Raw genomic sequence first — 21,787 nt, 5'->3', positions numbered from 1 at the left:
TTTTTAATGCTTTTGTCTTTTCCTTGAGAATCATTTAGTTTGTATTTTCTAGCAATGAGATTTGTAAAGTAGTCCAATTGTACCACCAATTCCTTATACACACCTGTTTTAAAAATAGTCCTTTAGAGTACCTGTAATTCTTAATTATCATCTGTTTTATGTGTTTTTCAAACAAATTTATATTCTTGACAGTAATTTGCAAGACAAGAGTTGATAGGAAATGTAGAGAAAATTAGGCAAAACCTCAAAATTTATTTTTCGCTAAATGTTTTTCTAGGTGACAATAAAGTGGTTTAAACTGGATACTTTTTTGAAGAGCTCTTATTAAGCTTAGAATATACATGGCAAACTTTCAGTTTTTATTTATTTAAAGATAAAAATACTAAATAAATACCTATGTTTATCGACCATAATTTATTAGTAGCTCATATTATCACTTTTTGAACTTATTTCAGATTGGCAAAGTTATTTATTTTAAAATGTTCTTCTTTTAATACAACTTCAGATTCCTAGAAAAATTGCAATAATTATACAAAATATTCCTTTCCGCAGATTACCCGGATGCTAACATTTTACTACATGGATTTTATCATTTTTCCCTCTTTTTTTAAGGTTCTATATTTATTGATATTCATACTTAGAGTCTGAGTTTAGGTAGGGCATAGGAGGTTCAAGGATCACTTTTTTAAATTTGCTAGTTATTTTGCTCAAATAGTCCTTTATATCCTGGGTGCTCTGCTTTACTACTTTTGCTTGTGACATTTCTTGATAATGCATAGTGATTGATAGAGCTAAAATTAATCCTTCTTGACATAAAGTATATTATGTTCTTTACCATGGGGCTGGCATGTTTGGTACTGCTGTCAGAGGGCTTATAGCACTTAACAGTTTATCTTGTTTAATTCATCTGACTGCTTTATCTCTGGAAGTAGAGCTTAAGAGCTCATGAAGTCAGATGACTTGAGAATGACTCTTGGCAAAAAAAAAAAAAAAAAAATGGCTAAAGCAAGGTATATTAGTTAAAATATTAGACTTAAGACTTAGCACTGAGTTACTAGGCAGCCAGGACAAAGACAGTGGCTCCAGTTTGCTTTAAATAGAAAGCCTATCAGTTCACAAGGGCTGTAAGGAAAATGAACCATCAGAGTCTTTTCAGAAACGGTTTGACTGATGTCAACACAAGTTTTGTTTTGTTTTATTTTGTTTCGGGCAGGGAGAGAGTGTTCTGCATGGGGATGGGGGTTTCTGGTAAGCGGAAAACCTGATAAATTCTAGAAGATACGTAAAACTTTCAACACGCATTTTCAAAGAAAATAAAAAGGCATAACTTGTGTATCTATTTCTAAAATCAGCCCTGGATTTAAAAAAAAAGGTACAATAATTATTTTTCAGGGACAGAAAAGTAAGTGTTCCATTAAATTAACCCTCTGATATAATTGTTCAATTTGATACAGAGCTTGAAATTTTTTGATGACCAATTCATTTGGCTACAGAAGTATCCAGGAGAAAAGATGATTCTCAAACTGTGTTCCATAAATCCCTAGAGGTTCCACAAAGGCATATAAAGAGCTGCTATCAGGGGCAACAGGAAACTAAGTGAGCGAGGCCCAAGTCCTTTCCCCTCCACATACACAATGACGCTATAGAATACTTCAGTGTCTGCATTATTTAATATATTCCTCCAATACATATTGAGCATTTACTACTGGCCAAGTATTTACTGGTTTCATGAAAGAGCCTTTGAAAAAAGGAATCATTTGCTAAACAGATAATATGTGCCCCACTCCTGAAAGCAATGTAACATCAAGCTCACATACATTCATTTTATAATTACTGTCCTGGAGTATACTTCTCAAATACAAGCAGAGGCTGTCAAGACCAAGTGGCTATTATCAAAAACAAGTTATTTAAATTCCTTTAGGCCCAGTTTCCTCGCCCATAAAAGGCAGATAATACCAACTACCTTGCAGGGTTGTTTTAAACTTGAGAAATAATGAGCCATGCATTAAGCATAGGGACACATAATAAGATGCTCAGTAGATGGTAGCTTCTATTACTATGATCCATTGTTTCAACTGGACTTCTGACAGAAGTAAAATGGTAGGCAAATTCAAAATGATAGCTACTATTGAAAACTTAAATAGCTTATAGTGCAGACTGAAATATTATTCATAAGCTCAAGATACCAAGACACCTGTCCAGGTGCCACCTAACACCCTACTTCAGCTCTTACCACTCACCCCTCCCACGCTCTCCCCCAGCCATATAGACTGTTTCAACTCCACAAACCCACCACCTCCTCTCTTGTGCCAGGTCTTCATACACTCACTTCCCTGAATAAACACTTCCTTTTATTCCCTCACTGTTACCTCTATTCCTCAAATCTTAGCTTAAAAGTCAGTCCCTCTGGGGAAACTTCCTTGACCAGCTCATACTGTAAAGGACAATTTTGATTTGGACCTTAAAGTTTCCCTTTCTTTGACACACTGATGACAAACGGACACAGCTATACATTGAGATCTATTAGAATGAGGGTGTATGTTTAGCACACATAAATAATTCCTCTAATTTGCTATGGCAAAAGGGTAGGTGCTCTGTTTAAATTATGTTGCAAACTGTTCAAATTATATGTAAGTACAGGTGCCAGTTATCCTAAAGTTTTCTACTTTCTGCTCATGTAAAACATTTTATAGGACACATTGAATTTTCCCAGCAAAAAAAGAACTAATGTTAAAATTGATAGTTTGATAGGCAAATTAGATATTAACAGGAAAGAAATTATATGTCTCTAAGAACAAAACTATGGAATCAACTAAAGTAAGTCTATACATAGTCTTATACAGTAAGTGATTTGTTGAAGAAGAAAACTCGTGGCCGGGTGCAGTGGCTCACACCTGTAATCTGAGAACTTTCGGAGGCCGACTGGTAGATCACTTAAGGTGAGTTCAAGACCAGCCTGGCCAACATGGCAAAACCCCGTCTCTACTAAAAGTACAGAATTTAGCTGGGCATGGTAGTGTGCATCTGTAATCCCAGCTACTCGAGAGGCTGAGGCAGGAAAATCACTTGAACCCAGGAGGCAGAGGTTGCAGTGAGCTAAGATTGCACCATTGCATTCCAGCCTATCGTAAAAAAAAAAAAAAAAAAATGGAAAAGAAAAAAGAAAACTCCTCGCAATTCAACTCTGGGACGTCCTTGGGAATAGTTGCACTAAAGGAATAGTTTAAGCCTCTTCTAACTAGAAACTCAAATTCCAATAAGGTCATCTAAGATAAGAATATATTATTTCCACCCTGATTTCCTAAAGTCTTATATCCTATCACGATGCCACACTTGATCCAAAACTATTATATTTTATGAGGTAGATAAAATGGTGCAGGTATCTTTATTGAGAAATTGTCTGGCATTTTTTCAAACGACTGATGACTACACGGGGTGCCTGCCTATTCAAAGTGAAAGACACCACCACCACCCCTACAGATCAGATGAAGTTGGTGTTGGTTCTGATCTAGAGTCTGAGCCTCCCTGACTCATAATCCAGTCCAGTACAGGTAAGGAGGAACAAAAGTTCTTGAATAGTAAAGAAAATGAAAGCAGCACTGGTTTCAAGCCTAAAATAGCTACAGAGGATAAGTTACTTGAAAGTGAGAACAAAGAGAAAGTGGCCAAAAGCCAACGTTACGAAAAAGGCAGTTTAAAAACTCTAAATTTTTTTTATTAGAAGATCATGAATTCTACTACTATTACTATTAATAATAACAATGAAAATAATAATAGTAAAAAATAATAAACGTATTAAAGGCTTATTATAATCAGGTACTACCCTAAATATTTTAACAGAAGTATTATTTAATATTTTTAGCTATAAATGAGCAAGATATTGTTACAATTATTTTATAGAAGAGAAAACTGAGTTTCAGAAAAAGCCAGTAAGTTGCCCAGTCATATAAGTAGAAAGGACTAGAGCCAGGATTTGAATTTATGCCTTCCAACTATAAAGCCCACTCAATTTCCACAAAATCTGCTTCCCTTTATGAAGTAGTCCTCACAGAAATACAAGAGGAAGCCCAGAAGCCATGGAAGAAAAAAGAGATAATAGTCAATAGTATCAAGTGTCAAAGAAAAATCCGAAAGATCCTAGAGAATAATGTTGGATTTAGCTTGTCCAGAAGTGCACAGTTTCAATAGTTAGATCGGTAGAATCCAAATTTCATAGGATTAAGAACTGAACATACAAAAAGGAAATGTAGTAGACAAGTTCATATATCTCTTATCAGGAAAACTGGCAGTCAGGGAATACCTAATGAAATAAGTCAACTAGTGGGAAGAAAATGAAAATGCTAGGGAGGGGACACGTATGAAGGTATCACAAATGAGTCATCTGATTCAACCTTCTGCAAAGAGGCTCTTGTGCAATACTGTTCCACATCCCTCACTTCCCAGGTTCCTCTCCCCAGTCACCTTTACAGATTGCCTTATTTCACTTGAAATCTTTCATGCTTTCCTTTACCAGAGATACCCTCTTCTAGTTTGTTTTTCTTGTGAATTCCAACTTTTCCTTCAGCATGCAGCTCAAGGGTCACATCTTTGGTGTCACGTTACTGACCCGCACTCCTAAAGACAATCTTCCATCTTTGCTCCTAAGCACTTTGTATCCAATTCCGTCAAACTTGTATTTTCTTCAAAAGCTGGCTTCCTACCCATCAAATACCATGTCAAATTTTCCTAGAAACTCCAGCATTTAACATAGTGCCTGGCACATTCCTCTTAGAAAATGGTATCTAGAACTGATCGCAATGACCTAACTCTGGATAAAAAAATATTTTTAAAATTACTTAATAGAGAATCAAAGCACACTATTACTCAACTACTTAAATAGTAGAGCTCTCATTTTTATAACTATTCAGTAGAGATGGTCAACAAAAGGGCCTGAATATTAGATTGGCACAGCAAGATTTATTTCCATTGTAAATCAGCATGGTCCTCCAAAACACCTTACTTCTTTATATTGGATACCAAAATTTTGCAGTTCCGGTTCTAAAAATAAATCTCTCCAAGAGTTAAAATCATTGTCTTTTTTTTTTTTTTTTTCAAAAAGACATTCATTTGGAATTCATTTTAAAATATAATTCAATCTTTCAGGATGTCTGCCACAGTCTTAATTACGAGAACACTGTCCCCCCTCAGGGAACCAAGCCAATGGGAATCAAGTCCCAAATAAGAGCAAATCAGAGAAAAATGCCTTTGTTTCAGCTGATTATATGAAATAATGGTCTCAAATGAAAAGAATTGTATCCATGTCCATCAATGCTAGGATTCACAGAAAGCAAACCTCTTGACCCTGAACAGAAAAGAAAGATAAAGACAAGAATGATGTAGTGCACTATCTTGGGCATAGCTCCCCAAACTAACAAATTCACTTAAGACACTTTTGATCAAAATTTGATCCAACAGAATATTCTGTTATGAATTTAACAAAGTATAGGCAATTTTTAAAAATCACTACTCATTGCTTTCATGACAATAAACTTTATCATCGGTATAATTCTAATTATCAGGGTTTCTTGCTGGTTGTAATGACACACTACTCAGAATATGGCAAACAGAAGTGAAGATGGAAATGACCCAGTATTGAAACTAGGGTCTAAGGAATGTGAGGATCTGAGAAGTATTCATATTACACTTAAATTACTAAAATCTATTTCCTAAAGATTAACAGATCATTTTGTAGATACCCAAAATAAAGAGATCTAATGGAGACTATTCATTTAAATCTTACCCTACTTGAAGATTGCCCTTCTCCTGCAACCTAATTTACAACTCTGGTTAGATATGTTCCCCGAAGAAAATGTCATTTATCTTTTTGACCACAAGGATAATATGCTCAGTTTGCAGGATATACCGTATTTTATGTGGAAAGGCTAAATGTGTGACAGACTGATACTAACCAAAAAGAACCCAATATAGCCAACTAGCTATCCTACTCCTTTTAATGACTCAGATTATGAACAAAGTGTCCTTCTCTATTCTATCTAGGCAATTTATGGAAAAAAACAAATGTTCTTTCCTGAATGTAGTCTTGAAAGGAGCTTTTATCGCACAAAAAGGGGTTTCAAATATCCCAATTACAAACCAAAAATCTACCAGAAACAAACTCTCTGAGTCCCTTAGCAGGAAAAGGTAAAGACTACAATTTCTAATCATAAAAAAATTTCAGCAAAATTGAAAGCTTCTTTGAAAAAAAAAATCTTGCTTTGAACTCAATAGAAGTCCCTGAACCCCAGGGCTCCACTATACCTCATGTGTTATATTCAGAAGAAACAATATAGAGACAATACATTTACTCATTTTGAGAGAAAAAGATTTGTGCCCTCCTCCAAGAAAGAGGTAAGACAGACAGAGATAGTAGAGAGGAGGACTATAGTTGCAAAGGCAGTTAAAACTGAAAAACTTAAAAGGGAGGAAAAAAAATCTTAAAGCTGTGGTGAAGATGGTTTAGAAATTATCCTCAATGTTAGCAGTACTTGTGGAATACCTGGAGCCCAAGATTATAATAAGGAATGAAAGTTCTGACTTCTGTCAAAGTTCTACCTTGAAAAGAAAACTAATCTGGCTAGCTATGGAATAGGAGGAAGACATTTTCCTTTGTCTTTCTCCTGGATGTTTACCTCAGTTCTAGGACAAGCAGGGTTTAGACGACCTCCTAGGTTGAGGCATAAAATGAAAAACAAAGAGCAACCTACAAGAAACTCTTTACCAAATCATTCAAGGATGAAGGATGAGGAGAAGGAGCAATCCATTTCTAGTCATATTCTATAGAGACCCACTGGTCCAAAAAGTCTTTATAAAGATGATAGGATGGGTAATATCAAAATTTGAGTTTCTAATCAAGATACTTAGATATTTTTATCAGTTTTATTGAATTGGGTAACAATGTCTACATTTGGAAATAAGACTCTATGATGTTTTGTGAGATAATGAAAAGACAGGAAATTTCATACAGCATTTCAGATTGAGTATCCCAAATCTGAAAATCCAAATGCTGAAATGCTCCAAAATTCTAAACTTTTTGAGTGCCAGTATGACACCACAAGAAGAAAATTCCAGACCCGACCTCAAGTAATAGGCTGCACAAAATTACTTAAAATATTGTATAAACTCACCTTCAGGCTATGTGTATAAGGTATATATAGAAAAACATATATTTCATGTTTAATGCTGGGTCCCACCCTCAAGATCTCTCATTACCTATATGCAAATATATCACAATCTGAAAAAAGTTCCAAAGCAAAAGTACTTCTGTTCCCAGGCATTTCAGGTAAGTAAAATTCGCCCTGTACATAGTAAGATCTTGCTATTCTTTGTTCAGAATTCTCTATCCCTGAACCATATTGTCTAAAAAAACTGTGACAAATGGATACTTGAAGTCATATAAAATAAACAAAAAAATCATAAAAACAATTTTAGAATTGTTTTATTCGGTACTTACTACACGGTGAAATTAGAAGCCTTATGGCTTTGAAGAAACAGAAGAACTGTATAATACTGGAATCCTGAAATTTTCTGGTTTCTCCTTGGTATGGTTTGTCTGTGTCCCTACCCAAATTTCATCTTGAATTATAACTCCCACAATTCCCACATGTCTTGGGAGCAACCCTGTGGTAGGTGATTGAATCATGTTGGCGTGGTACAGTAAATTGGTACCAGTAAAGTGGGGCACTGCTGAAAAGATACCCCAAAATACAGAAGCGTAAAAGATACCCAAAAATGTTGAAGCGAACTGGATAACAGGCAGAGGTTGGAAAGGTTTGGAGAACTCAGAAGAAGTCAGAAAAATGTGAGAAAGTTTGGAACTCCCTAGAGACTTGTTGAATGGCTTTGACCAAAATGCTGATAATGATACAGACTATGAAATCCAGGCTGAAGTGGTCTCAGATGGAGATGAGAAACTTGTTGGGCACTGGAGCAAAGGTGACTCTTGTTATGTTTTAGCAGAGACTGACGGCATTTTGGCCCTGCCCTAGAGATTCATGGAACTTTGAACTTGAGAGAGATGCTTTAGGGTATTTGGTGGAAGAAATTTCTATGCAGCAAAGTATTCAAGATGGGACTCTTGGGTGCTGTTAAAGGCATTCAGTTTCAAAAGGGAAACAGCATAAATGTTTGGAAAATTTCCAGCCTCACAATGCAATAGAAAAGAAATTCCCATCTTCTGAGGAGAAATTCAGGTCAGCTGCAGAAATTTGCATAAGTAATGAGGAGCCGAATGTTAATCACCAAGACATTCTTGGCTGAAAGGGGCCAACACAGAGCTCGAACGGTGGCTTCAGAGGGTGCAAGCGTCAAGCCTTGGCAACTTTCCACATGGTGTTGAGCCTGCGAGTGCACAGAAGTCAAGAACTGAAGTTTGAGAAGCTCCGCTTAGATTTTAGAAGAAGTATGAGAACACCTGGATGTCTAGGCAGAAGTTTGCTGTAGGAGCAGGGCCCTCATGGAGAACCTCTGCTAGGGCAGTGTGAAAGGGAAATGTCAGATAGGAGCCCCCACATAGATTCCCTACTGGGGCACCACCTAGTGGAGCTGTGATAAGAGGGCATCTGTGTTGCGGGACATCAGGGACTCCGAACGGAGGGACTGGCTGGAGCCGCGGCAGAGGAACATAAATTGTGAAGAATTTATGGACATTTATCAGTTCCCAAAATCAATACTTTTATAATTTCTTATGCCTGTCTTTACTGCAATCTCTGAACATAAATTGTGAAGATTTCATGGACATTTATCAGTTCCCAAATAATACTCTTATAATTTCTTATGCCTGTCTTTACTTTAATCTCTTAATCCTGTTATCTTTGTAAGCTGGGAATGTACGCCACCTCAGGACCACTACTGTACAAACTGGTTGTAAAACGTGTGTTTGAACAATATGAAATCAGTGCACCTTGAAAAAGAACAGAATAACAGTGATTTTCAGGGAAGAAGGGAAGAAAACCATAAGGTCTGACTGCCTGTGGGGTCGGGCAGAATAGAGCCATAAATTTCTTCTTGCAGAGAGCCTATAAACAGATGTGCAAGTAGGAGAGATATCGCTGAATTCTTTTCCCAGTAAGGAATATTAATAATTAATACCCTGGGGAAGGAATGCATTACTGGAGGGAAGTCTATAAATGATCGCTCTGGGAGTGTCTGTCTTATGCGGGTGAGATAAGGACTGAAATACGCCCTGGTCTCCTGCAGTACCCTCAGGCTTAGAGGGTGGGGAAAAGATCCCGCCCTGGTAAATTTGAGGTCAGACCAGTTCTCTGCTTTTGCACCCTGTTTTTGGTTGTTTAAGATGTTTATCAAGACAATATGTGCACAGCTGAACATAGACCCTCACTAGTAATTCTAATTTTGCCTTTTGCCTTGTGATCTTTGTTTTGCTCTTTGCCTTGTGATCTTTATTGCCCTTTAAAGCATGTGATCTTTGTGACCTACTCCCTGTTCGTACACCTCCTCCCCTTTTAAAGTCCTTAATAAAAACCTGCTGGTTTTGCGGCTCAGGGGACATCATGGACCTACTGATATATGATGTCACCCCTGGTGGCCCAGCTATAAAATTCCTCTCTTTGTACTCTTTCTCAGATTGGCCGACACTTAGGGAAAATAGGAAGAACCTATGTTGAAATATGGGGGCTGGTTCCCCCGAAACATCTGTCCTCCAGACCCCAGAATGACAGATCCACTGACAGCTTGAACTGTGCACCTGGAAAAGCCATAGACACTCAACGCCAGTCCATGAAAGTAGCCAGGAGGGAGGCGGCAGCCTGCAAAGCCACAGGGGCAGAACTTCCCAAGACCATAGGAACCCACCTCATGTATCAGCACAACCTGGATGTGATACATGGAGTCAAAGGAAATCATTTTGGAGCTTTAAGATTTGACTGCCCCACTGGATTTCAAACTTGTATGGAGCCTGCTACCCCTTTATTTTGGCCAGTTTCTTCCATTTGGAAAGGCTGTATTTACCCAATGCCTGTACCCCCATTGTATCTAGGAAGTAACTAACTTGTTCTGAGTTTACAGGCTCATAGGCAGAAAGGACTTGCCTTGTCTCAGATGAGACTTCAGACTGTGGACTTTTGAGTTAATGCTGAAATAAGTAAAGACTTTGGGGTACTGTTGGGAAGGCATGATTGGTTTTGAAATGTGAGGACATGAGATTTGGGAGGGGCCAGTGGTGGAATGATATGGTTTGGCTATGTCCCCACCCAAGTCTCATCTTGAACTGTAATTTCCACAATTCCCACATTGTTATGGGAGGAACCCGGTGGGAGGTAATTGACTCATGAGGGCAGGTCTTTTCTGTGCTGGTCTCGTGATAGTCAGTAAGTCTCACGAGATCTGATGGTTTTAAAAATGGGAGTTTCCCTGCACAAGCTCTCTCTCTTTACCTGCTGCCATCCGTGTAAGATGTGACTTGTTCCTCCTTGCCTTCTGCCATGATTGTGAGGCCTCCCCAGCCATATGAACTGTAAGTCCCTTAAATGCTTTTTCCTGTAAAAATTACCCAGTCTCATGTATGTCCTTATTACTAGCATGCTAGCATGAAAATGGACTAATACATTCATCATTACAATATATTACGTTGGTGCAAAAATTAAATTAAAATTAATGGCAAAAACCACAATTACTTTTGCACCAACCTATATATAATATTGAATGTCTCAAAATTTTAAAACATTCGCTATAAACTTTCTCTTTACATCAAAATCAACAAAGCAAAGTTACAATGAAAAGCTGAATCAATAGAAGTATCTATGTTTCACATCAATATCATGATTTCTATATCCATTATGGGTCAGTAACAAAAGCTGGAAACTTTTAAAGGCATTTTACTATAGTTTGCAAACCCAAGATAATAGTAGCACATTAACAATTAAAACATTATAGGCATGTCAGAGCAATAAGGAATTATAGCACGAATCTTATCAGTTATAGACAATTTACATCCAGGGACACTGCTGGAATATACTGGAGAGCTTCAAACATGACACTATTCTACTTAAGAAGAAAAAAGAAAAATAACGACAAAGAAGAAAAACATGTTTCTAAATAAGTCTTGGAGGACAACATAACAAGGGTCTCCAGGCAAATATCACAACAAAAAACTGCGTGAAATAAAACACTTTGTTGACAAAAAGAAAATGAGTGTTCTCACCTTCTTTGCTTGGTGTAAAGGAATATAAGGTATCACCTGCCTTGAATTTCCCAGAAGAAAAAGCTAAGTTGAGAAAATGAAAAATATGCCTGTTGGGGGTGAGCCATATAGCACAGTACAATGTTTTTTCCAAAGTGTGGTCCAGGTGTACACAAGATTATTTTTTATGAGGTCAAGGATGAAGTCTTGGGGGTGGTGAGGGTGTGTATGTATAATCTTCTATTTATGGCTAGTGATACTGATTTTCCACTTCTGACAGCAATCCAATTTTTTGTTTTTAATGTATGTATTTAATATAAAATGTGATCCTATTTAAGAAGCAATCAGGCTCCCTCTATCAATCCCTATGCAGTAAGGTAACTGGCTTTCCCTAACTTCAGTAAAATATTTGGAGGTTTGTTCTTTGGTTTAATCTCTTCATTGAGGAATACCAAGCACGGGTAACACCACATAAAAAAAAAGAAAGATTAATTAAATTCGTGCAATAAATACCCAACTCTTTCCCCAACTCAGCTGCCAGGCAGCCAAGCATTCCCCCACTAGGCAGGAAGTTGGACGTCTTCTTAAAAAAGTTGACCAGCCAAAGAGGGCAAACAAAGATACTGAACACCAGAGGGTTCTTAATTAAAAAGCGTCGTCAGTCAGATGACCCCATTTTGAAGTCAACAAGACTCACTCATGCATTCAAATCAGCGTCTTATACCCACATTTTAAAATATGGATAAACACCCACAGATTGTCAGACATCAGAGAAAAGCTTTTAACATGAAAGACAGAGACACAGTAAAAAACAAAACAAAACAGAACAGAGTACCTTAAAAGAAATAGACTATGTAAAGAGAAAAAAAATTTCAACAAGTTAAAAAAATTAATATCTTCAGAAAGGAAAAAGAAAACCATGAATTAAAACATGGTATTACGAAAAGGAACACACAGGAATTTTTAAAAAGTTACTGAAAATTAAAAAAAAGTGATAGAAATTAAAAATAATAGAAAGGCTGAATAATGAAATTGAAAATAGAACAAAAAAAGTCCGGAAAGTGAAAAAAACAAGAAAGCGGGGGGGGGGGGGGGGGGGGTAATTATAAATGAAAAAACTGAATAAACTTTCCCAGAAATGAAAAAGCATGAATGACCACACTGAAATGGCCCATCAAGGTTAACACAGTATTTGAAAATAGGCCTGCATCAATGTACATCATCATAAAGTTCATAAAACTGGAATTTCAAATATTCTACAAAGTTTCAGAGAAAAAAAAAATCACATAAACCACATAAAAAAGATCAGAAATCAGACTGGTGTTTGGCTTGTCCATGGCAATCCTGCAAACTAGAAGAAACACAATCATTAAACCTAAGAAAAATAAATGAGTTTTACAGGAAAGGTAGGTAATCACTGCTTACTACAAGGCTGGCTTTGAAAAGCATTTACATATCATGGTAATATAAGCACTGAATAGTCATTTACTACAATTAAAATATAACTTATAGGTTGAGACATATGAATTTATTGTTTTTGTACATAAAAAAACACATATGCTTCAATCTGTCAAGAACATAAGGGACAGGAAGGGTGGGTGGGTGGCTGGGTGGGCGGGTCAGGGTGTGTGTGTGTTATGTTAGGGACCAAAAGAAGGGCATGCTAAGAAAATGTTTAAAATGCTTAAAACTAAAAAATCAAGATGCAGTAAAATAAGTATACTACCTTTAAATAAATGGAGGAAAATATCAGAATAACAGGTTTAAAGAGGTCAATGTAGCTGCCTATGAGGAGTGGTTTGTGGGAGAATGGGGGAGGTTAAAGGCCATTTTTTTTTTTTTTTTTTTTTTGAGACGGAGTCTCACTCTGTCGCCCAGGCTGGAGTGCAGTGGCGCAATCTCGGCTCGCTGCAAGCTCCGCCTCCCGGGTTCACGCCATTCTCCTGCCTCAGCCTCTCCGAGTAGCTGGGACTAAGGCGCCCGCCACCACGCCCGGCTAATTTTTTTTGGATTTTTAGTAGAGACGGGGTTTCACCGTGGTCTCGATCTCCTGACCTCGTGATCCACCCATAACAAACCTTGCTGTTTTTTGACTCTTTATACTATTATATACCCTATTAAGACCTGGTGTAAATATTTGATAATATGTAAATTCAATAAAAAGAAAACTTTTTTTTCATGTTTACAGAAGGCACCTTCCAGAGATAGAAACACTATTTCCATCACACTCTTGTTAATGATAGGCACTCTCTCAAAACCATTCTTCTATAGAGATGAAAACCAGAGTGAATTAAATGTTCAACATTGCCTTTAAAAAGATAACTGTTATCTTTTTAAAGTTAGTTATAAGAATGTCTCAAATGTTCTTTACTTGCTCTTCAGATGACATGACATCAGCTACCCCTTTCTCAATAAGGTTCAGTCTTAAAATTGGTGATGGCATTAATAATAGCAGAGGCTTTTAAATCACCATTTTGAAGACTCATTTTTAATGGTTAAAAAATAAATATAAAAAGATAACATAACCAATAAAGTGGGCACTAAACAATGGGTACACATGGACATAAAGATGACAATAAGAGATACTGGGGACTCTAAAAGGAGAGAGGGTGGGAAGGGGATAAGTGTTGAAAAATTACCTACTGGGTACAATGTTCACTATTTGGGTAATGAGTACCCTAGAAGCCCAAACCCCACCATTATGTAATTTAGCCATAAAGCAAACCTGCATATGTATCCTCTGGATCTATAATTTTTAAAAAGAGAGAATATGCTTAAAAGAAATAAAAGGAACATAAGCAATAGATTGAAACATGTAACACTTTTTGTAGATCAAAAATACATATAGTTCAATCTAATAAACTGGGAGTTTGAGGGATGGGAAAGATGTATATGTGTATATGGCAGAGTATGCTAAGATTTTTTTTTTAATGTTTAAAAAAGAAACACAAAACGGCAGGGCACAGTGGCTCACGCCTGTAATCCCAGCACTTTGGGAGGTCGAGGTAGGTGGATCACGAGGTCAGGAGATCGAGACCATCCTGGCTAACACGGTGAAACCCCGTCTCCACTAAAAGCACAAAAAATTAGCCAGGCATGCTGGCAGGCGCCTGTAGTCCCAGCTATTCTGGAGGCTGAGGCAGGAGAATGGTGGGAACCCAGGAGGCAGAGCTTGCAGTGAGCCGAGATGATGCCACTGCACTCCAGCCTGGGAGACAGTGAGACTCCCATCTCAAAAAACCAAACCAAACCAAACCAAACCAAACCAAAACAAAACAAACCCAAGACGATTATTTCAGATGTTTTTACTTATCTTAAAATGACTTCTGTACGATTCCAGCACAATGACTTCTGTACGATTCTGTACAATTGGATTCTGTACAGATTCCAATGACTTCTATACGATTCCAGCACACCCCCTGCCCAACCCAATTCTATATCCTGTAAAGAATATAACCTTGCATCTATCAATTATAAAAACGTCCTTCATCCATCTATAACCCATCTGTATCCTTCTCCCTAACCACTTATTTATGATTGTAAGAGCAACGTTTGCTAAAGAGTCTCTTTAATACTAAGAAATTATAGGCAAATCTTGAATCTGAAGATAATGTTATATGACATATGATCTTTCTCACTTATGTTCTCATCACTCTTCAGAAGAAATCACAGGCCAGTGTGTTCACAATCCACATACATAAACAGCATTACTTTGTCAGTATCTTTCCAAAACAAGCCAACTGCCCTGAGTATGAATAAAATCTGTAGTAAATATCTGATGATGAATTCGCTCCCAACTTTTTAAATGCCTTGAGTCAGATCTCCAGACCTTTAAGATTATTCTAGTTTCATTCAACAGTATTTATCAACCACCTAATGCAAAGGCACTTTCTAAAATCCCACAAAGGCAAAATCCCTGCCTGGAAGGTACATGCATCCTATTAAGTACTGCTGTGAGCCAACTAAATAAAGTATAATATTGCTGACATTTCAATATGAAAGAAATAGAAAGTTGTGATAAACAATGAGGAGAGAAGAAGAGGAGAAAACTTTGGGTGGTCATGTCAGAAAAAATAACTCGCTTTAGGAGTCAAGACAGGCTGTTTGAGAATACAGATTATAACTTGAGTATTCATTTTTGTATCCCTATAGCCTAGCACAGAAAGAACCTGGCACATCCAAGAAATGCTCAAGAAACATTTGCTGAATGAACCTAAATACTGAAGTATGCCTATCATAGCAAGACAGTAAGGCCAAATAATCTTTGGATACAGGTATGTTGGACAGCCAACATAAGGAAAGTAACAGCATCTTTTCTAAGAGCAGCAGCTCCTCACCTGTTGTTGTACTGGTACTTGCTGTACCACCTGCGTAGGCACTGCTGCTTGACTAGCCACAGATGTTTGTAAGGTCACTGTCGAGCCTGTGTCCGACCCAGTCTCTGATGTCTGCATGATGGTCTCTGAAATAGATTAAAATGAAATTAAAGTTTAAAATGTTACTCCTGCATGACTAGCTTCCTTACAACTGTTCTTAAAATCCTATACTGAAACTAACTTTCAACTCTCCTACCTCTTATCCCAACATACTACCATGACAGTCCATGCATATGTATAGTCATTCTGACCACTTTATAAATAAGAAAATTACTAATCCACATTCTTTAAAAAAATTCCCATTAGCAACTCTTATCCTCAGACTATCTTGGTTAAATTTCATTGAAAGCTACCTTCTATCTCATTTGTCATAAATTGTTTAAATCCCTTTATAAACTATCATCCAAAATTATGTCAAAATGCTCTTAATTCTCAGAACACAAACCCTACCTGGATGTAAATGTCATGAATTCTACTTTCTTGACACTTTTATAGGCTGTCAGGATGTCACCAGAATATAATTTAGAGTAAATCATTTCTTTTGTTTTTTTTACACTTTGTTTCAGGCTACATGTGCACATGGTGCAAGTTACTTACATATGTATACATGCACCATGTTGGTGTGCTGCACCCATTAACTCGTCATTTAACATTAGGTATATCTCCTAATGCTATCCCTCCCCCTTCCCCACACCCCACAACGGGCCCCAGTGTGTGATGTTCCCCTTCCTTTGTCCATGTGTTCTCATCGTTCAATTTCCACCTATGAGTGAGAACATGTGGTGTTTGGTTTTTTGTCCTTGCGATAGTTTGCTGAGAATGATGGTTTCCAGCTTCATCCATGCCATTTCATATGGCTGCATAGTATTCCATGGTGTACATGTGCCATATTTTCTTAATGCAGTCTATCATTGTTGGACATTTGGCTTGGTTCCGAGTCTTTGCTATTGTGAATAGTGCCACAATAAACATATGTGTGCATGTATCTTTATAGCAGCATGATTCATAATCCTTTGGGTATATACCCAGTAATGGGATGGCTGGGTCAAATGGTATTTCTAGTTCTAGATCCCTGAGGAATCGCCACACTGACTTCCACAATGGTTGAACTAGTTTACAGTCCCACCAACAGTGTAAAAGTGTTGCTATTTCTCCACATCCTCTCCAGCACCTGTTGTTTCCTGACTTTTTAATGATGGCCATTCTAACTGGTGTGAGATGGTATCTCAGTGTGGTTTTGATTTGCATTTCTCTGATGGCCAGTGACGATGAGCATTTTTTCATGTGTGTTTTGGCTGCATAAATAGAATGAATCATTTCTAAGGTCCTTTCCAACTTTAAAACTTACTATTTGGTGATCTAAAACAATTAACGTATATCCAAAAGCCAACTGATATGCCCTAAACTTAGCCAAAGAGTCACGTTAACTAATTTTGTGTATGGTATAATACGGTACTAAAATCAAAATTCGATTATAGTCTTATACAAAGATAGCCCCAAATCCATAACATTTAATACAGTTGAAAGATGGGGGAGACTACTATCATGGAAATGAGATTTGTAAACAAAGACATGTACTTTCTCTCATTCACAATTAAACATGCCACGTTTCTCAGTTTTGCCTGACCTACCAACACAGGAGTAAATTTTGCATTGTTTACTCTGACAAGTATGCTTTCTCTGGCTTCCTGGCCTTGACATCCCCTTTTACTACTTATGCATTTAATAAAATAAATATGAATTTCCTTCCTATTGAGCAAAGACCAGATTTCTAATTTTCTTTCCTGGGGGAATGGAGCAAGAGAAACAGTGTTTAATTGGTAGCATAAGAAAAGCACTGCATCATAATTTAAATCTATATGAAATATAGTGAACATTAATTTTTAACTAAGAAATTTTTGAAAGAGTATTCAGTTTTTCAAGGAGAAAATTAACCCCTCTTGGCATCTTTTGTCACAGCATGACTTCTTCTAATTTTCCCCCAAAACCTTCAATCATATTCAATTTCAGAAACGGACCTCTGAAGACAATGCATCTATTCTTCTTATTTTGTAAACGAGGAAACTAAAACCCAGAGAGATTAAGAGACTTGTTCAAGGTGACAGGAGCAGACTTGAGACTGGGCTTTTTCACTTTGAATCTGTGCTTAATTTCTTTCTACACTTTGACATTGGCATCTTTTTAGGTGATTATTTTCTCATTCTTTTGTTAGTCAAACCCCTAAAGCAGCACAATAAACCTTGTACATACAAAAGGTATAGCAGTAACCACTAGCATTGATTGTTTAAAATACACTAAGTGCTTGATAATATTTATTAATTTAAAAATTAATCCATGTAACAACTCAATGCAGTTGGTATGACTATAATCTGCATTTACAAATGAGGAACCTCAGGCACAGAGAGCAAAAGTGGCTAGGGGTTTAAAGAATAAATGGAAAGTGATAAATTCAGTGGCTAATACTCCTAGATGGGTTAGCTAATGCTCAGCTCCAGCACATTGTGAGTATGTGGGAAACCTCCTTCCATTTTCCAAAAGAAACTGAAAGTCCAGATTTTTATGTGAAATCTCACAAATGGTGGTTTATTTAAATGTAGTACTGATCTCCAAACACACACACACACACACACACACACATCTTTGAACTAGCATTAAGACCACAGAAATGACCAAAAATGTTTGAGAATGACACTATTTTTTACTACACAAAATTCTTGCCTAACGAGTATTACTAGAGGACCAACAGTTCTCAAAATTTGGGGAGAGAATACACAGATTAAGAACCCAGTCTGTGCCTCTTCCTCTTTCTTCTACCATAGATGGGAAACAAACAAACAAAAAATCCCTAAAAAAGAAAGCAAAAGCCAGGGTCCTTTGATTTATTACATATTTATACGCCATCTGTGCTATAGCAGAGGAACTATTAGTAAGAGTGAGGCAATGCTTTTCTGCAAAGAATAAGGAATGAATCCAGTTTCAGCTTTCTACATATGGCTAGACAGTTTTCCCAGCACCATTTATTAAATAGGGAATCCTTTCCCCATTTCTTGTTTTTGTCAGGTTTGTCAAAGATCAGATAGTTGTAGATATGTGGCATTATTTCTGAGGGCTCTGTTCTGTTCCATTGATCTATGTCTCTGTTGTGGTACCTGTACCATGCTGTTTTGGTTACTGTAGCCTTGTAGTACGGATGAAACTGGAAAACATCATTCTCAGTAAACTATCGCAAGGACAAAAAAACCAAACACCGCATGTTCTCATTCATAGGTGGGAACTGAACAATGAGAACTCATGGACACAGGAAGGGGAACATCACACTCCGGGGACTGTTGTGGGTTGGAGGGAGGGGGGAGGGACAGCATTAGGAGATATACCTAATGCTAAATGACGAGTTAATGGGTGCAGCAAAACATGGCACCTGGATACATATGTAACAAACCTGCATATTGTGCACATGTACCCTAAAACCTAAAGTATAATAATAAAAAATAAATAATAAATAAATAAATAAATAAATAATAAAAAATAAAATACATTCCCAGCCAAAAGAAAAAGAATAAGGAATGAACCAGACATTAGATATCATCTTCTGTGAGGTCTTTTTCAGCCTCTCTTGTCAACTCCAAGATGGCTGGTGGCCTCTGTCAGTTTAGTGTACAGATGAGGAAGACAGCGTTGCCAGTTATAGCTTCTCCTTTAAGCTGTTCAATTAAGAGTAGATGAGTTTCTTACAGTGATGTCACTCGCACTAAATCTGCCTCCTATTTCCCCCAGAGCTGGATGGGAATGTTTCAGAGGCTAACTTGTTTGCGCATACATTGTATTACAGACTACTCTACATACTTTTTTGGTATATGTCCCACACTTTGACATCAACTGTTTTAGATCAAACACATGCAAGAATGTAAAGAAAAAAGTTCTCTTTAAAAATTAAAACTACCTTTAAAGTAATTCTTAACAACTCCCAATAAGCCACCTGGCAGAGCATACCAGAAGATAAAAGGCATAGATTTGGAAATTGGCCTTCTATGGACTACATTCGACTCCCCACTTGGGTTTTGTTTGACTCAGAGTGATTACAAAATTCTTAATTTCAAACATTTAAAAATCAGAATACTTTGCACTAAAAAACAAATTTCCAGGCTGGGCACAGTGGTTCGTGCCTATAATCCCAACACTTTGGGAGGCCAAGGTGAGTGAATCACCTGAGGTCAAGAGTTCAAGATCACCCTGGCCAATATGGTGAAACCTTGTCTCTGCTTAAAGAAAAATTAGCTGGGCGTGGTGGTGGGCGCCTGCAATCCCAGCTACTATGGAGGCTAAGACAGGAAAATCCCTTGAACCTGGGAGGCAGAGGTTGCAGTGAGCTGAGATCGCGCCATTGCACTCCAGCCTGGGCGACAAGACCAAAAGTCCGTCTCAAAACAAACAAACAAACAAACAAACAAAAAACAAATTGCCAGAATTTCTTGAAACATCTGAAAATTTTAAAGAGGTGAGCACATATTACGTGTTCTGTAGGCAAATTATTTAAATGGCTATATTCTTTTCATTGCTTTTTTTTTGTACTTCCATATCCTTTAATAGTTGATGATGTACTTATGATACAATTAATTATTTCTCTTTTCATTGGGACAGCAGATAAAATGCTCAAATTTGATATCGATTTTCTTTTTTTTTTATTATTATACTTTAGGTTTTAGGGTACATGTGCACAATGTGCAGGTTTGTTACATATGTATCCATGTGCCATGTTGTTTTGCTGCACCCATTAACTCGTCATTTAGCATTAGGTATATCTCCTAATGCTGTCCCTCCCCCCTCCCCCCACCCCACAACAGTCCCCAGAGTGTGATGTTCCCCTTCCTGTGTCCATGAGTTCTCACTGTTCAATTCCCACCTATGAGTGAGAACATGCGCTGTTTGGTTTTTTGTCCTTGCGATAGTTTACTGAGAATGATGTTTTCCAGTTTCATCCATGTCCCTACAAAGGACATGAACTCATCCTTTTCTATGGCTGCATAGTATTCCATGGTGTATATGTGCCACATTTTCTTAATCCAGTCTATCGTTGTTGGATATTTGGGTTGGTTCCAACTCTTTGCTATTGTGAATAGTGCCGCAATAAACATACGTGTGCATGTGTCTTTATAGCAGCATGATTTATAGTCCTTTGGGTATATACCCAGTAGTGGGATGGCTGGGTCAAATGGCATTTCTAGTTCTAGATCCCTGAGGAATCGCCACACTGACTTCCACAATGGTTGAACTAGTTTACACTCCCACCAACAGTGTAAAAGTGTTCCTATTTCTCCACATCCTCTCCAGCACCTGTTATTTCCTGACTTTTTAATGATGGCCATTCTAACTGGTGTGAGATGGTATCTCACTGTGGTTTTGATTTGCATTTCTCTGATGGCCAGTGATGATGAGCATTTTTTCATGTGTTTTTTGGCTGCATAAATGATTGTATATCTAGAAAACCCCATTGTCTCAGCCCAAAATCTCCTTAAGCTGATTAGCAACTTCAGCAAAGTCTCAGGATACAAAATCAATGCACAAAAATCACAAGCATTCCTATACACCAATAACAGACAAACAGAGAGCCAAATCATGAGTGAACTCCCATTCACAATTGCTTCAAAGAGAATAAAATACCTAGGAATCCAACTTACAAGGGATGTGAAGGACCTCTTCAAGGAAAACTACACACCACTGCTCAATGAAATAAAAGAGGATACAAACAAAGGGAAGAACATTCCATGCTCATGGGTTGGAAGGATCAATATCGTGAAAATGGCCATACTGCCCAAAGTAATTTATAGATTCAATGCCATCCCCATCAAGCTACCAATGACTTTCTTCACAGAATTGGAAAAAACTACTTTAAAGTTCCTATGGAACCAAAAAAGAGCCCGCGTCGCCAAGTCAATCCTAAGCCAAAAGAACAAAGCTGGAGGCATCACGCTACCTGACTTCAAACTATACTACAAGGCTAGAGTAACCAAAACAGCATGGTACTGGTACCACAACAGAGACACAGATCAATGGAACAGAACAGGGTCCTCAGAAATGATGCTACATATCTACAACTATCTGATCTTTGACAAACCTGACAAAAACAAGAAATGGGGAAAGGATTCCCTATTTAATAAATGGTGCTGGGAAAACTGGCTAGCCATATGTAGAAAGCTGAAACTGGATCCCTTCCTTACACCTTATACAAAAATTAATT

General features: G+C 37.5%; 1 protein-coding gene across 18 annotated transcripts in view; it reads right to left on the bottom strand.

The window, feature by feature from the left end:
- RFX3 (regulatory factor X3) overlaps positions 1-21,787 on the bottom strand; it is a 315,107-nt gene that overhangs the window by 162,659 nt on the left and 130,661 nt on the right. For all 18 annotated transcript variants that reach the window (XR_009211123.1, XM_058431608.1, XM_058431617.1 and 15 more), the window contains one exon: positions 15,514-15,638. Coding sequence is in view for 17 of the 18 variants with exons in the window: in XM_058431608.1 (XP_058287591.1) it covers positions 15,514-15,638 (125 nt within the window). In the remaining variant the exon portion in view is untranslated. The remainder of the gene's footprint in view (positions 1-15,513; positions 15,639-21,787) is intronic.

The sequence above is a fragment of the Hylobates moloch genome, unplaced genomic scaffold, assembly GCF_009828535.3.
Source record: "Hylobates moloch isolate HMO894 unplaced genomic scaffold, HMol_V3 SCAFFOLD_19, whole genome shotgun sequence".
Taxonomy (NCBI): domain Eukaryota; kingdom Metazoa; phylum Chordata; class Mammalia; order Primates; family Hylobatidae; genus Hylobates; species Hylobates moloch.
Note: the sequence above shows the minus strand (reverse complement) of the source record. Positions and strands in the feature narration are given on the sequence as shown.